We start from the raw sequence: 16,653 nt of genomic DNA, 5'->3' as shown, positions 1-16,653 counted from the left end.
CAAGGCGTATTTTGCAATGAAAAAGAGAATGAGCGGCCTGCCTGCTCTGGGCTGCCCACCTGTTCTAGCCACCTTCACCATGTCGGCCTCCAGCTCCCGTCTTCAGCTGAGCACAGGGGCCTGTCCCAGGGTTCTTGGGAGCGGCTTCCTAAGGCATCATGCTTTTGTGTTCTGCTCCTTCTCTTACCAGCCTTTCTTTCCCTCTCATGTTTCTCTCCCTTTCTGACCATGAGCAGGGCTGCAGTGCAGCTGCTGATGGTCAAGATGAAGATGGAGAATGTGCCAGTGAAAATCTGGCATGCGGAGGCCTCACCTCACTCCCCCTCTCCTGTCCCACCTTCAAAATCTTTCAGAGCGACCCACGCTGCCAGAGGGTAGAGAGTGGACCCGGAAATGACAAGTGACAGTTCCTCAGCAGTAGCATCTCCTGCATTCCCAGCCTGGTGACCTGACACGGCAGCAGGCCCACTGGGCACCTGTGCCCACCTGGGGACAGGGTTTCGTCCTGCCTGTGTGGCCCTTCCTGTCCCTGACAGCCATCTCGAGAGACTGCCAGTGAGCACAGGGCAACAGGCAGTGCATGTTCTTTCCACGTCTCCATGACTGATTCGGGCCAGGAGGAGGCTGGTTTTCCAGATCCCACCAACATCACATACGAGACCTTTCCAATCTACACCCTACCTCCCCTCCGGTCGTGACTTGATTCTGGAAATTAAGTAGCGGAGAAACAGCCTAGTTCAAATACAAGAATTTCCACCTAAAACCACAGCATGGAGAGGCCCCTTTAAAAACTACCTAACCCAGCTCTTTCATCAAACACATGAAGAAACTTACCTAAAGATGTTAAGTGGTTTGCCCAAATTGCAAAGCCTGATATATGGGAAAATACTTCCATGGGAAATAAGAAAATGATCAATTAAAAAAATTTTTAATGAGGCTCTAATTCCTGAAAAATGACTTACTTAAACCGAGGACTGGGCAGAAAATAATATTGTAGAAGGCAGAACAGCATTTCTTTGGGAAGATTTATCTTTTGAAGTATATAGTGGTCTTCTACAACTATCCTACAACAGGTTGCAGGACAAAGCATGTATTTTAATCTTTGGGGGAGTCTTTGTGTAAGTCAGACCTTATTCATTTTGATTCCAACAACACTCACAGCCATTGGATCCTAATTATTGCATCTAATAAGGCTGATGGCTAATCAGCTTGCCTTTTTAAGGAAAAAAACACAAGCTTACTTTTATTTGTTATATAACACAAATGACATTCCATTATAAGTTTCTGCTGCAAAAGAAAGTTGGGAAATTTGTTTAGATACTTTAAATAGTCCTAAGACATTAGCTGAAATGCTGGTAACAAACGTGCAATGAACATTTTCTTGGGGGCATTCAGCAACAAAGTGAATCGCCCTTAAAAAAATATCCATACGGCCGGGCGCGGTGGCTCAAGCCTGTAATCCCAGCACTTTGGGAGGCCGAGACAGGCGGATCACGAGGTCAGGAGTTCGAGACTATCCTGGCTAACACGGTGAAACCCCGTCTCTACTAAAAAATACAAAAAACTAGCCGGGCGAGGTGGCAGGCGCCTGTAGTCCCGGCTACTCGGGAGGCTGAGGCAGGAGAATGGCGTAAAAACCCGGGAGGCAGAGCTTGCAGTGAGCTGAGATCCGGCCACTGCACTCCAGCCTGGGCGACACAGCGAGACTCCGTCTCAAAAAAAAAAAAAAAAAAAAAAAATATCCATACAACCAAAGCGAGTCTCACCACAGGAACCACAGCAGCTGTTTTAGTGACAGGCTGGAGTGTCTGTTACAGGTGACACTTTTGCGGCTGTTGCTGCATTAGTCAGATTGCACTCGAGATGAATAAGGAAGAATAAAGTCTTCACCAAAAACCTGTCCTGGCTAACAGTTCTTAATTTATAGCCCTGGCAGTGGGGGCGGGGGCTGGGGCAGTGCTGGGAGGAGGGAAAGAAATATGTCACCTGCTCTGAATGAAGTTCAGGGGTGGTGTTTACCTAAGCAACAAACCCTTGTAAACAACCGCTATCTCTGGCTCGCCAGTGAGGAGGTGGGGGAGTGAGGCTGTTTTGATCAAAATCCAACCTGGGGCTGCAAAGGGCCCATCAACAGGGCACTTTGTTAGTGGGAACATGAGACCTCCCTTAATAAACGTAACACACATCCCACTGAGGGCCACGGGAGGACCCAACTTCTCAGCAGGAACATTGAGCACACGAAACCAGAAGGTGCTGGGTCCAATTTCCACCCCCAGCCAACCCTATCTGTGAATGTCTCTACATGTGAGCCAGCCAGGGCTCAACTCTTTGCTCTTCTGAAATTCTTAGGCAGCAGAAATGAAGGCATCGTGCTGAAAAGCGCTCCAGAAATTGCGGATTTATCAGTGATGTACGGTAGTAGGTTGGACAAGTAATGATTTTCTGAACACCAGGAATTAGATCAAAAAAGAAATTGCACTTAAGACTAAAATAAGTCTCCAGTTGAGAGCAGTCTAGGACATATTCGAATGGCCAGAAGTTTGTTTCAATGGGGCCTCTGCGTTTATGCAGCATGGGAGTCAACATTACAATATTGGTTCTTTCAAGTAGATCCCGAGTGGACCCATGTCTACCTGTTGTGGCAAATCAAACTCAAATTTAATCAGAGAAAAATATATGCAGATGTTCAATTAAAACCTGGAGTCCGCAGTCTTGGCACTGTTTGCCCGGCCCTCATTGTTTGCTAAGTAACAACGGTTGCCAGGGGCAACGCAGTCCACTCCCGTTTCCAAGAGCCTGTTGCTGGGCAACCGGGAGAATACTTCCCAAACCAAACAATGTCATCCCGGAGCAACCCCCTCTATCTCACATTAACCAGATCTAAAAAAAACCCTCCCAAATATGTAATCTATTATTTTCAGAAGCACTAAGAGAAAGGCAAATAATCTCTTCTCTATAGTAACTGACGGGAAAACAGTTTACCATATTTGTTCTGAAATAACAAAACCCAAGGAGGAACAACTCCCTCTGAGGTAAGAGGGCATCACAGGAGGGATTTCAGTCCTTCCTAGTACTGGGAGGAGAAAGTGCCCTTTTCTCCAAGAGGAAAGAATCTATTTATCATCAAACAAACAATGTGGGAGAGTTCATAGCTGCATAAGTGTTTTCTGGGCGAAGTAAAATGAATCACGGATTAAACTATTTGGAAAAAAGTGTGAAAACAGAGGAGCTGATACTGAATTTAAAAGACTTTTGGAAACATCATGTACGTATGGAACAAGTGCAAAGGGAACCACTGACTCAGCGTCAGAAATGCCTTGTGGGGCTTTGCCGGGAGGGACTTACATTATCTCTGACGTCACTGCGCCGGCTCTTCCCTCCCTACCCAGGGAGAGGAAGACTTTTCTAAGAGGAAGCCATGCCACATCAGATGCCCCCAGATGGCAGGACACACAATGGACACACGTCTCCGGAAAGAGGCACACGGTTGGGCAATCTTGACCCACGGAGGGGGAAAAGGGCTAAACTGAAGCCAGTGCAGTTTTTGTTATGCCTAGAGCAGTTCATGCTGAGCATGGCTTCCCTGAGGCTTTGGGACCAGGAAAGGGTGAGGTGGCACCACCACCTTTCAAGGGGAACACAGAGCTCTAAGCAGTGCTCTTGTTTTTGGTGGGACCAGCCAAGGATCTTAAAACATTCTGATAGAATGAGCAGCGTGTAGCTGCAGCCTCGATGGGTCAACATTGTGGATGATAAAAGCCCACAATGCTGATAGATTTGTGCATGGCCAAGCATAGCCTTTAAGGAGCTCTCAGTGGAGGTTTGCCCTTTGAGACAGACACAGTCAGTGCACAGAAACTGTTTTTTTAAGGTTATCATCCCGGAGTCATTCCTAGAATAAACAGGATGGAACAGACATGTCTCCCTGAGAAGAAAGGAAGACAGATTCTATACTGTTAGAATTTGAGTCTCTGTTCCAGGGAGATGAGGAGTTGGAAGCCAGACTCTTGGGCAGTTAACCCATGGCTAAGTGGTGATGAGGTGACATCCTTGAATGCTAGTTCTGGAGGTCAAACCACCAGCAGCTGGTGCCAGGGAGGCTTTGCTTAGGGTACATGGCCGGGTTCTGCCTGGATGCTGCATCCTGAGGGAGGCGTTGAGGTGTGGCTGTGAGGACTCCAAACCCCATGTCCAGAAGGATAAGTAACAGAGATCCTAACTGTGTCATTCATTGATTTCAATAAAATATTTATTGGATCCATAGCATGGGCATGGCATTGACCAGTCATCAAAACACAATTCCCTGCCCTCATGGAGTTTCTATTCTAGACCATGTGGGAAGACAGGGGCATATAGACAGTAAATAAGGTAAGTGATAAAAATATGTCGTACATCAGATGACACCCTATATCATCTGGTGACAAGTACCAAGGGGGAAAACGAAGCAGACAGAAGGAGTGCTGGGATAGGAAGAGGTTGCAATTTTTAAAGGGTTGTCAAATGCTTCCCTGGGCGGGCTCATTAAAGAGATGAGGAAAGTGTGGGACGGCACTATTCAGATATCCTGGGGAAGAGCGTTCCTAATGGAGGGAAAAGCCAGTACAAAGGCCCCAAGGCAGGACAGTGCCTGGCTTGGAACCAGGCTGAATGAACCAGAAGGCAAGAAGGAGAAAGGCCCACACAGGCCATCGCAGGGGCTCTGGCTTTTGCTTGGGGTGAACGGAAGCCATCACAAGGTTTGAGCCCAGGAATGGCCTGGTTTGACTTGCATTTTAACCAGGCCCCTCTGGCTGCTGGGTTGAGAACAGGGGAAGAAGGAAAAGGGTGGGAGCAGAGAGAGCAATCTGGTGGCTAATGTGATAATCTGGGCAAGGGAGGGGGGCTTGGCTGTGAGCCGTGGAGGGGCAAAGTCACAGACTCTGGATAAACATAGGAGGTAGAGTCAGCCAGATTTGCTGACGGGTCAAGGGTACCTCCAAGGTTTTTGGCAACTAAAAGGATGAGGTCAGTAAAATTGCCCAAGAAGCAGCGCTGGAGAGCACTTGGGAGTTGAGTTCTAAATGTGTAAAGTGTGAGAGGCTCCTAGACACCCAGGTTGAGATGCTGAGAAAGCAGGCAGATTATGTAAGTCTCAGGCTGAGGGGTGAGTTGGAGCCATCGGTGTATAGAGAATGCAGGCTGGGGCCATCAGTATATAGAATATATGAGCTGGAGCCATCAGTGTATAGAGATTGCAGGCTGGGGCCATCAGTGTATAGAATATATGAGTTGGAGCCATCAGTGTATACATAACATGGCTGGAGCCATCAGTGTATAGGGGACATGACCTAGAGCCACCAGTGTATAGAGGATGTGGGCTGAAGCCATCAGTGTATAGAGAACATAGGATGGAGCCATCAGTGTATAGATGACATGGCTGGAGCCATCAGTGTATAGAGGACATGAGCTAGAGCCACCAGTGTATACACGATGTAGGCTGGAGTCATCAGTGTATAAATGACCTAGTTAAAACCATAAGACTATCTGGACTCACCAAGGGAGAGTAGAGAAAAGAGGCCTAGGGCTGAGTTCTGGAGCTCTCTGCCATTTAGAGATCCCCAAGAAGCAGGAGCCTGAAAAGAGCAGGCCAAAGAAGTATGAGCAAGTGGTGTCCCGGAACCAAGTGACTCTGGGGTTGAGTGGTGATCACCGGACTTAGCAAAGTGGAGGTCACCAGTGATTGTGAAGCGGAGTTCCAGGGGAAAAGTGTGTGCAAAAGCCACAGAGGTTGGAGCAGGTTCAGGAGAGCCCCAAGTGGAGCAGAACTGGAGACAGGAGGACCAGATGGTTCTTTTGAGGAACTTTTGCTAGAAAGATAGGAAGAGGAATGGGGTGGCAGCCGGAAAGGGAAGATTGAGAGAGGGTTTCTGAAAATGAAAGAAATAATAGCAGGAAGGACCTACCAGGAGGGAACTGGGATAGGAGCAAGAAGGGAGACTTGCAAGTGCGTGTTCTTGCATGGATGGGATGGAATGGGATGTGGATGGGGTGGAATGGGATGTGGATGGGGTGGGATGGGATGTGAATAGAATGGGATGGGATATGGACAGGATGGGATGAGATGTAGATGGGATGGAATGGGATGTGGGTGGGGTGGGACAGGATGTGGATGGGATGGAATGGGATGTGGATGGGGTGGGATGGGATGTGGATGGGATGGAATGGAATGTGGATGGGACGGGATGTGGATGGGGTGGGATGGGATGTGGATGGGTTGGGATGAGATGTGGATGGGATGGGATGTGGATGGGGTGGGATGGGATGTGGATGGGATGGGATGGGATGTGGATGGAATGGGATGTGGATGCGGGGGGATGGAATGTGGATGGGGTGGGATGGGATGTGGATGGGTGGGATGGGATGTGGATGGGATGGGATGTGGATGGGATGAAATGGGATGTGGATGGATGGGATGTGGATGGGGTGGGATGGGATGTGGATGGGGTGGGATGGGATGTGGATGGGGTGGGATGAGATGTGCATGGGATGGGATGTGGATGGGGTAGGATGGGATGTAGATGGGGTGGAATGAGATGTGGATGGCATGGGATGTGGATGGGGTGGGATGGGATGTGGATGGGGTGGGATGGGATATGGATGTGGTGGGATGGGATGTTGATAGGGTGGAATGGGATGTGGATGGGATGGAATGAGATGTGGACGGAATGGGATGTGGATGGGATGGGATAAGATGTGGATGGGGTGGGATGGGATGTAGATGGGGTGGGATGGGATGTGGATGGGGTGGGATGGGATGGAATGGGATGTGGATGGGATGGGATGTGGATGGGGTGGGATGGGATGTGGATGGGGTGGAATGGGATGTGGATGGCATGGAATGGTATGTGGATGGGGTGGAATGAGATGTGGATGGGATGGGATGTGGATGGGGTGGGATGGGATGTAGATGGGATGGAATGGGATGTGGATGGGATGGAATGGGATGTGGATGGGGTGGGATGGGATGTGGATGGGGTGGGATGAGATGTGGATGGGATCCAATGTGATGTGGATGGAGTGGGATGGGATGGGATGGGATGTGGATGGGATGGGATGGGATGTGGATGGGATGGAATGGGATGTCCTGCAGAACACAGGAGGGCTTGGCCAGGGCTAGGTGCATGGATGTGCATCCACCAGTACAGGAGAGAAAACAGAGTGTGCACCCTGGAAGATGGACACCAAGTCATAGTCCTTTCGGGGGGAGTCCTTCCTGGTCCCCAATCCCATTCTTCACCCATGGAATCCCTGTGTTTACTCCTGGTCAGCCTCAATAGCTGGCTGCTGGGGACCTCCAGTCTCAGCAAGTGGAAGGGCTTGAAGCCACAGGATAGGGCTTCAAGTATGATGACTTAGGTCCACAGACCTCACATCAGAGCCTCCAGCAGACCCTGGGTTCACAGGCTCATCTGGTCTCCATGGAACCAATACCTGCCCCCAGCCCATGGTCCCACCTCAACGCCTGACAGAAGCCCCACTCCTCAGGTTTATGCACCTGATTTGTCTTTTTCACTGCTTTCTTTTTCTTTTCTAGAGACAGGGTCTTGCTCTGTCACCCAGGCTGGAGTATAGTGGTTGGATCATAGCTCACTGCAGCCTCAAACTCCTGGGCCCTCAGCCCAGTGATCCTCCTGCCTTAACCTCCCAGGTAGCTAGGACTACAGGTGCCCACCACCACGCTTGGCTACTTAAAACAACAACAACAAAAATTGTACGGGCAAGGTCCCACTATGTTGACCAGGCTGGTCCTGAACTCTTGGCCTCAAGCAGTCTTCCCACCTCAGCCTCCCAAAGTGCTGGACTACAGGCTTGAGCCCCCGTGCCTGGCCCTCACTGTTTTCTTTATGGTTACTCCATAACTCTTTTCAAATTTGCCAAATGGCTAATCTTTCCACACTTGAGTATTATTAGAAGTGCGTTTTAATATACCTATTTTTCTTGCTATGTCAACGTACAAACACGCATCCTAAATAAGAAAGTGTTAGAGTCACATATTAAAAATGCATTTCTTGCTAAGTCATGCTCGAATTAAGCAAGATTGCAAGAAAATTTAATGCAAGACAAATGAGCGAGGCCAGGAATCTTGCTGTGAGAGTTTGGGAAGCAGAGCTCCCTGGCCCCACACAAGGAATGGACTCAGCCTGGCGGGAGGAGGTCTCGCCTGTCTTTGGGAGGGAAAGAACCTGTCGGTACTTTTAGGTCTGTCTTTGAGGCACAGACACATCTCAATCGGCCTGGGACAGAAAATGAAGCCAAGTCAGAGATCCCCTCAGCAAGACCCAGGGGTCTCCGAAGACATGAAAATGAAGCAAAGAAAGACAAAATTAGAAATATTTGTTCCATCTGTCATCTCTTTGCTGGTCTCAAACGTCACCGTCCAACCCAATGAGAACGACAAAAGGACATTCTATTTCTGTCCCCAAGAAAGTTTCAACCCCAAAGCAAAACCTCAGTGTGCGCTGAGAAGACGGAGCAAAAGGGTCTTGTTAAACTCATTGTTAGAATTAAACCCAAAGAGGGAAATGTTGGAGGTATTTCAGGTTTTTAAACTAATTAGCCCCAATTAATTCTAAGAAGATACACTAAAATCAATTCTGTTTTAGAAAGGCAATTTAATTCAAAAGCTTGAGGGGAAATGTTATTTTTAACATGTAAAAAGGCACCTTAAAACCTGTAAACTATTGTAAACGGCTTTTCTGTTCCATCAGGTTTTGCGAGGGGTTTTCGTTTTCCTCAGGAAACGTTTTCTCCCGGTGTGGGGTTGGGGACGACTTCAGACAGGGCCTGAAAGCAGCGAGCAACTCACACTGTCCAGGAGGGGCAAGAACAAACCCTCAGCTTTGTCTAGTTCTGTTTTTGGTGTCTCCATTCCCAGCTCTGTATTAAGTCAGTTCCCAAAGCAGAGCAAAGGATAATTTTGGAAAAAAAAAGGAATAAAATGTTCTAACTCCGCCCGAGAGATGGAAAGAGAAACAGAGATGAGTCTGATGAAACAGAACTCAAATCACCCCCTTCCTGACCCACCGCTTCTCTTCTGATTCAAATGGAGACTTGGACAAATTGCCACCTTTCATACCTTTCCATGTTCCAATATTCTTTCCATTTGTCCTGGCTTCTGGAAGCCTTGGCAGCCCACGTATCCACCTGGGCGCTGGGTGACCCTGCCCATTGCTGCTCTTGGAAAGCATGTTTCACTTCTGCATACATTTTAAAAGATAAATATTTGGGCCAGGTGCAGTGGCTCATGTCTGTAATCCCAGTGCTCTGAGAGGCTGAGGTGGGTGAATTGCTTGAGACCAGGAGTTTGAGACCAGTCTGGGTAACAAAGCGAGACCTTGTCTCTAGAAAAACAAAATTAAAAATTATCTGGGTAAGGTGGGTGTGCCTGCAGTCCCAGCTACTCAGGAGGCTGAGGCAGGAGGATTGCTTGAGCCCAGGAGGTGGAGGATGCAGTGAGCAATGATTGCATCACTGCACTCCAGCCTGGGCGACGGAGAGAGATCCTGGCTCTTAAAAAAGAAACATGAAGTCTTCCTTCCGAGGACATAAAAAAGAAAAAAAGGCCCCTCTCTCTTTGATGCTGCCTACGGAGGTGGCAGCCATCTCCTCCTCAGCATCATGGCCGCCTTCAGACTCCTCATGAAGCCCAAGGTCGTCAAAAAGAGGACCAAGCAGTTCATCCGGCACCAGTCAGAACAATATGTCAAAATTAAGTGTAACTGGAGGAAACCCAGAGGAATTGACAACAGGGTTCGCAGAAGGTTCAAGAGCCAGATTTTTTTTTTTTTTTTTCTTGAGACGGAGTCTCACTCTGTTGCGCAGGCTGCAGTGCAATGGTGCGATCTCAGCTCCCTGCAACCTCCGCCTTCCAGGTTGAAGCAATTCTCCTGCCTCAGCCTCCAGAGTAGCTGGGATTACAGGCACCCACCACCTCGCCTGGCTAGTTTTTGTATTTTTATTAAAGACAGCGTTTCACCATGTTGGCTAGGTTGATCTCAAACTCCTGACCTCAGGGGATCCACCCTCCTCAGCCTCCCAAAGTGCTGGAATTGCAGGCGTGAGCCACCGTGCCTGCAAGGGCCAGATCTTGATGCCCAACACTGGTTATGGGAGCAACAAAAAAACAAAGCACATGCTGCCCTGTGGCTTCCGGAAGTTCCTGGTCCCCAGCGTCAAGGAGCTGGAAGTGCTGCTGATGTGCAACAAACCTCCCTGTGCTGAGACCGCTCACAGTGCTTCCTCCAAGGAGCGCAAAGCCATCGTGGAAAGGGCCGCCCAGCTGGCCATCAGAGTCACCCACCCCAACGCCAGGCTGCACAGTGAAGAAAATGAGTAGATAGCTCATGTGCATGTTTTATGTTTAAATAAAACCATAAAAACTGCAAAAAATATATAAAAACAAAAAAGATAAATATTGGAAATATTTCCATCCAAATGGAATTTCAAAACAATTCAAAGATCAAAAGAAGGAAGGCTGAACGCATGAAAGCCCTCTGAAGCTTACAGAGTGGAACGATGAAGACGCAGTTGCATTTCTGTGTTAGTCGAATTCTCTTTTTTACCATGCAAATTTCATGGTTAAGATGAGCTTGAATGCGGATGGCTAATACCAGTAATTTGGGCTAAACGCTCCTCTTCCGGGAGTCTGAGCCATCTGAACTGGCTGTTTACCCGGCTCATACTGATCAGAAGTATCTGAGATGGTGAATGCACCAATAAAAAGCCGTCCAGACCCTCCTCTCCAGCAAGTGGAAAGTGTGTGTCTCGTCCTCACACAGGAATGACTGTGGACGACCACAGGGCGACTTCTCAGCAGCCCCCAGACAGGCCGGCCCTGGGCAGCAGGAACTCGTTCTGTCCCGGCTGAGGTTCTGGGCCCCATCACTAATGACCGACACCAGCCAAGGTCAGCCCTCAGGAAGACGGAGAGTGAATGAATGAAGGGCAGCCCTCAGGAAGATGGAAAGTGAAGGAAGGGCAGCTCTGCCCCAAGCGGCAGACCAGGTGGGCAAACAGAGAGCTGGGGTTTCGTAGCAGGGGTGGGGGTGTGGCATAGGAACAGATCTGGAGCTTGTGGCAGGAGTTCAGGTGGAACCTCAGGCAGGGGACAGATGCCACAGTGTGGAGAAAGCTCTTTCTCTCATTCCAAACTAGCCCCTTCCTAACCTCAAGTCAACGAGAAGAGAAGGTGGGCTGGAACCTTTCTACCTTCCTCTTAGCATCCGGCCTGTGCCCGTGCATCTCCTCACCCCACAAGGTTCCCTGGGTGCAGGGGCTGGGGTTTGAAGGGTGCCTGTACCACACTTGCTCAGAGCCTGGGCACTCAGCCATCATTCATTCATTCAACAAACACAGTCTGAGCATCTACCATGTGCCGGCTCCAAGTGCTGAGAACACAGCAGGGAATGAAACAGATCAAGTCCCTGACCACGTGGGGCTGACTCCTCTGGGAGAGACAGACGACACCATGGACACAGAACAGCAGGAGGTGACAAATGCTCTGAAGAAAAATACACTCAAATGCACAAGTGGAGTGTGGCATGGGCCGGGGCAGTGAGGTGACCTGGGGCAGCAGCAGGAGAGAGGCAGAGTGAGGTGAGGAAAGTATTGCTACTGAGAAGGCTCTGCCAGGAGGGATGCTCGGAAAGGCCGAGGCACATGGGATACGTGGGGTCACACGGGTCACGTGAGAAGGTCACCAGAGGAGCCGGGGGAATGCTGGGGGCTGAATGTTGTATCCCCTTAAATCCCTATGCTGAACTCCTCCCCCCACGGCAGTGGCCTTAGGAGGTGGGGCCTTTGGGAGGTGATGAGGTCGTGAGGGTGGGATCATGCCCTCCCTTATGGAAGGGACCCCAGAGAGCTCTCTCTGGCTTCCCACCATGTGAGGACACAGCAAGAAGACGGCCATCTGCATCCCAGAGGGGAGCCCTCACCAGAACCTGACCCTGCTGGCACCCTCTTCTCAGACTTCCCACCTCCAGGGCTGAGAGATGCGTGTCTATTGTTTACAGCCACCCAGTCTATGGCCTTTTGCTGAAACAGCCTGAACAGACTAAGACAGGAGGAGGAGGAGGAGGAGGAGGATGAGAAGGAGGAAGAGAAGGAGAAGGAGGAGGAGGAGGAGGAGAAGGAGGAAGAGGAGGAGGAGGAGGAGGAGAAGGAGGAAGAGAAGGAGGAGGAGGAGGAGGAGAAAGAGGAGGAGGAGGAGGAGAAGGAGAAAGAGGAGGAGGAGGAGGAGGAGGAGGAGGAGGAGGAGGAGGCGGCCTTAAGAGACACAAGGAGGCCACAGTGGGGTCTTTGGCTTTCGCTCTGAGTGTGCTGGGAAGCTACTGGAAGGTTTAGGGCACAGGGACAGGGTCTGACAGATATTTTAGAAGCATCAATGGTCAATGGAAGCAAAGGTCAGGGCTGGACAACCAGGCCAGAGGTGACAAAGACTTAGGTGATAGGAATGGTCTCATTTGGGAGACACCTGAGGACAGAGCCAGCCACATCTGCTGACGGGTTTGACATAGAGGGTGAAAGAAAGAGAGGAGTCAAGGTTGACTTAAGGCTTGTGGTTGGCCTGAGCACCTAGAGAATGGAGCTGCCCCGTGCTGAGGCTGAAGAGAGACAAGCGTGAGGTCGAATCAGGCACCCAGTTTTGGGTGACAGAAGCCTCAGATGCCCATCAGATGACACCCACATGCAGCTGCCACCTAGGCAGCTAGGTACACAAGTCCGGGATTCAGGGGAGTGAGCCAGGCTACAGACATTAGGACACTGGAGGTTCTAGGATGCATTTCAACTCTTGTGCCTTGGTGAGATCACCAGGAAAGCAGCTGTAGATAAAGCAGAAAAGAGGTCCTTCTCAAGTTCAAAGGTCATGAACAGTTGGAGGATCTGGCATTGGGGACTGAGTAGAGGAAGAAAGCAGAGGGAATACTGAGTTCTGAAATACACAGAGTCACCCCTTTGGCTTGGCTTTCGGAGCTCGGTGTTCATAAAAAATTAGAAACGAGGTGGAGGGCGGTGGCTCATACCTGTAATCCCAGCACATTTTGGGAGGCTAAGGCGGGCAGATCACTTGAGGTCAGCAGTTTGAGAGCAGCCTGGCCAACATGGCGAAACCCCGTCTCAACTAAAAATATACAAAAATTAGCTGTGTTTGGTGGTGTGTGCCTGTAATCCCAACTACTCGGGAGGCTGAGGCAGAAGAATCGCCTGAACCCAGGAGGCGGAGGTTGCAGTGAGCCAAGACTGCACCACTGTACTCTAGCCTGGGTGACAGAGCGAGACTCTGTCTCAAAATAAATAAATAAATAATAAACAAATATTCATCAATAGGAAAACCATTAGCTACCTTACAGTGCATCCTAGTTCTAAAACAGGTGGCTAGCGGGGGTGCCTAGGTCCAGATCCTGGGTCCTCCAGTTTCTAGCTGGGTGACCTCAGTCAGGGACTTAAATCTTTTCACACTTCCATTTCTTTGTCCATAAATGGAGAAAACACTTCTATCTGTGTTGGGTGGTTGTGCTAAATGAGACGAGTCCTACAAAGTGTGGAGTTTAATGGCCAGCCCAGCACACGGAAAATGCCCACAAATATTCATTAGCGTCATTGTTGTAATTCACGCTGTTACAACGTAACCGACATCATCTACTGATTTTTTGCAGATTTAAATATCTGAAACTCTAAAAGCAGTTATGCTCTTTGCTATTTGTGATGATGCTAAACCCTTTAGGGAGTGCCTCCTGCTATGGAGCTATATTCATTCCAGGGCATATTTGTGGGGTTTGTCATTTTAACCAAGTACTTAATACTTGTTTCTCTCCCAGCATCTTGCCAAATGTGGCAGCTCTCCTTCTAGACGAACATTGCTGAATTACTGTTATAGAAATGATATTTTAACATCAACTCTCTTTTCCCTTTTCCTCCCTAGAAATCCGGTCCTTCCATGAGGCCTCGGTGCACACAGAACTCCTCCTACCACGTGCAACCTTATTCTTAGCTGAGCAACTCATAAATCGCTTAACAAAAATAGTGATTGATGCGGACTGTGTTTAGTGACATCCTTCCTGGTGAGAGGGAGTGAGCCAGCGAGCTTCTTTAAATTCTTTTAGTTCTCCAAAAGGAGAGGCTGTTTGCTTTCTCATCTATGCCGCACATTTCTGGGGTTTGCATCATTAACCTGGTGGCTTTGCCAATTCCTTTGCCAGTGCTGGGTCAAAGACAGGCAAGGGCACCTGTAGGGTTAGCCATGAGTGTTTGCCAGGGGCTGAATGCAAAACCCTGGAGCACTGGTGGCTGGGGCAGGTGGGCGGGGCTCTGCCACTGCCTCCCCCAGCCCGCCCAAGAAGGGGGTGTGCCTCTGCAGGAAATGGCCTCCAAGCATTTCTCAAGACTTAGGAGATGTTCAAACCTACATAGCCAGAGACAAAGAGCTAGCTATAAGTGGTGTCTTTTTCGCCTCCTCAAAATTCATCCTGCAGAAATACACATGTGCTAAACGGTGCATGGCCACACAAATGCTTGGATACCGATGTTCACGGCAGCATTGTCCTAATAGCCCCAAAGTAGCAACAGCCCAACTGTTTGCCAACTGATGGATGGATAAACGAAGGCAGCCAGGTACGGTGGCTCACACCTGTAATCCCAGCACTTTGGGAGGCTGAGGCGGGCAGATCACCTGGGGTCAGGAGTTTGAGACCAGCCTGACCAACATGGAGAAACCCTATCTCTACTAAAAATACAAAATTAGCTAGGCGTGGTGGTGCATGCCTGTAATCCCGGCTACTTGGGAGGCTGAGGTAGGAGAATTGTTTGAACCCGGGAGGCGGACGTTGCAGTGAGCCAAAATCGTGCCATTGCACTCCAGCCTGGGCAAAAAGAGCAAAATTCCGTCTCAAAAAAAAAAAAAAAAAAAAAAGGAACGAGGCACTGGCACATGCTGTAAATGGATGGACAACGGACCCTGAAAACATTATGTGATGTGGAAGAAGCCCGTCACAAAAGGCCACATCGTGTGTGATTCTGTTTATATGAAATGTTCAAAACAGGCAAATCCACAGACGCAGAAAGTGGATTCACAGTTGCCAAGAGCTGGGGGGAGGAATGGCAAGTGACTGTTCATGGCAGATTCAGGGTTTCTTCTTCTTTTTGGAGTGATGAAAATGTTCTGTGAATACAGTATACTAAGACCCACTGAACATACACTTCAAATGGGTGAACTTTATGGTACGCAAAATAGATCTCAGCACAGCTGTAAAAAGAAAAAGAAAAACAAAAACAAAAAAGAAAAGGTATATTGACAACCTGTCCCCAATGGCATTAGTTGAAGTCATAAAAAATTAGAAACAAATGTTCATCAATAGAAAAATCATTAAGTACCTTAGGGTACATCCTAGCTCTAAAACTATGCTGCCATTAAAAAGAAGAGGTACCTTCTCCAAGAAAGAAAGCCAACATCTGCAGTGCCTGGCACACAGCAGGCTCTCAAATATTTGCAGAATAAATTTATGTTGAAAAAAACCCCAGCTATATATACTATAAAATAGGTAAAGAGACCTTAAAAAGATCTAGAAGGACGCAAGTTATATGATTAACAGTGCTCACCTCATGGGAGGTGGGACAGACGGAAAGATGAAAAGAGAAACTTTATTTCTGAATCTCCTGCCATAGATGGTGGCCCTTCCCAGCAGAATGTTACTTGTATTACTTGCATATCATTTTATTTTTATTTTTATTTTTTTGAGATGGAATCTTGCTCTGTCTCCCAGGCTGGGGTGCAGTGGCACAATCTCAGCTCACTGCAACCTCCACCTCCTGGGTTGAAGCTATTCTAGTGCCTCAGCCTCCCAAGTAGCTGGGATTACAGGCACACGCCACCACGCCCAGCTAATTTTTGTATTTTTAGTAGAGAGGGGGTTTCACCGCCAGGCCGGTCTCAAACTCCTGACCTCAAGTGAGCCACCTGCCTCGGCCTCCCAAAGTGCTGGGATTATAGGCATGAGCCACTGCGCCCGGCCATTACTTGCATATCATTTTTAAAGTTGTAAATTGTTGGTAAACATTCTAAGACATGCCAGTTCCTGTAAATTACCAAACTGTACCCTGTAAATTACCAAACAGAATGGCTGTTTGTGCGGGGAATATCACTACGATTTAGTGGACTTGGTCTAGAGTATGCCGTCGCTCTTACAACCAGAGGCTTTCATGTTAATTCAACATCCGTCATGAAGAGCAAATGTACCAAACAAACTGTGATAGGATCACACATGGACTGTGCTCCAGCAATAAAAGGAACAAACGACTGACACACACAATGACAGCGATGAATCCCAGAGGCATTTATGCCAAGTGAAAGCAGCCAGTCTCAAAAGCTACACAATGTATGTTTCCATTTATATGACATTCTGGAAAAGGCAGAGCTATAGAAAGGGACAGCAGATGGTGGCCAGAGGCTAAGGGTGGGGCCAGGGTCTGACTACAGAGAGAGGTTGGACTTGCTCTCCATTCTGTTTGAGGTGGAGGTTATAAGAATCTATGCAAACGGGCCGGGTGTGGTGGCTCATGCCTGTAATCTCTGCACTTTGGGAGGCTGAGGCGGGTGGATCACAAGGTCAGGAGATC

General features: G+C 48.8%; 2 protein-coding genes across 5 annotated transcripts in view; one reads left to right on the top strand and one right to left on the bottom strand.

The window, feature by feature from the left end:
• RFX2 (regulatory factor X2) overlaps positions 1-16,653 on the bottom strand; it is a 124,664-nt gene that overhangs the window by 77,097 nt on the left and 30,914 nt on the right. The gene's annotated exons all lie outside the window — the stretch shown is intronic.
• Positions 9,524-10,422, top strand: LOC126942843 (60S ribosomal protein L32-like). Its single transcript, XM_050770902.1, has 2 exons — positions 9,524-9,803; positions 10,114-10,422. The coding sequence occupies exons 1-2, from the start codon at positions 9,658-9,660 to the stop codon at positions 10,373-10,375; spliced, it is 408 nt and encodes a 135-aa protein (XP_050626859.1). The 5' UTR covers positions 9,524-9,657; the 3' UTR covers positions 10,376-10,422.

This window comes from Macaca thibetana, chromosome 19 (genome assembly GCF_024542745.1).
Source record: "Macaca thibetana thibetana isolate TM-01 chromosome 19, ASM2454274v1, whole genome shotgun sequence".
Lineage (NCBI taxonomy): Eukaryota > Metazoa > Chordata > Mammalia > Primates > Cercopithecidae > Macaca > Macaca thibetana.
Note: the sequence above shows the minus strand (reverse complement) of the source record. Positions and strands in the feature narration are given on the sequence as shown.

Coding starts and splice junctions, on each gene's coding strand:
- LOC126942843 (XM_050770902.1), top strand. CDS start 9,658: ATGGCCGCCTTCAGACTCCTCATGAAGCCCAAGGTCGTCAAAAAGAGG. Junction 9,804..10,113: donor AACAGGGTTCGCAGAAGGTT/CAAGAGCCAGAT, acceptor CCACCGTGCCTG/CAAGGGCCAGATCTTGATGC.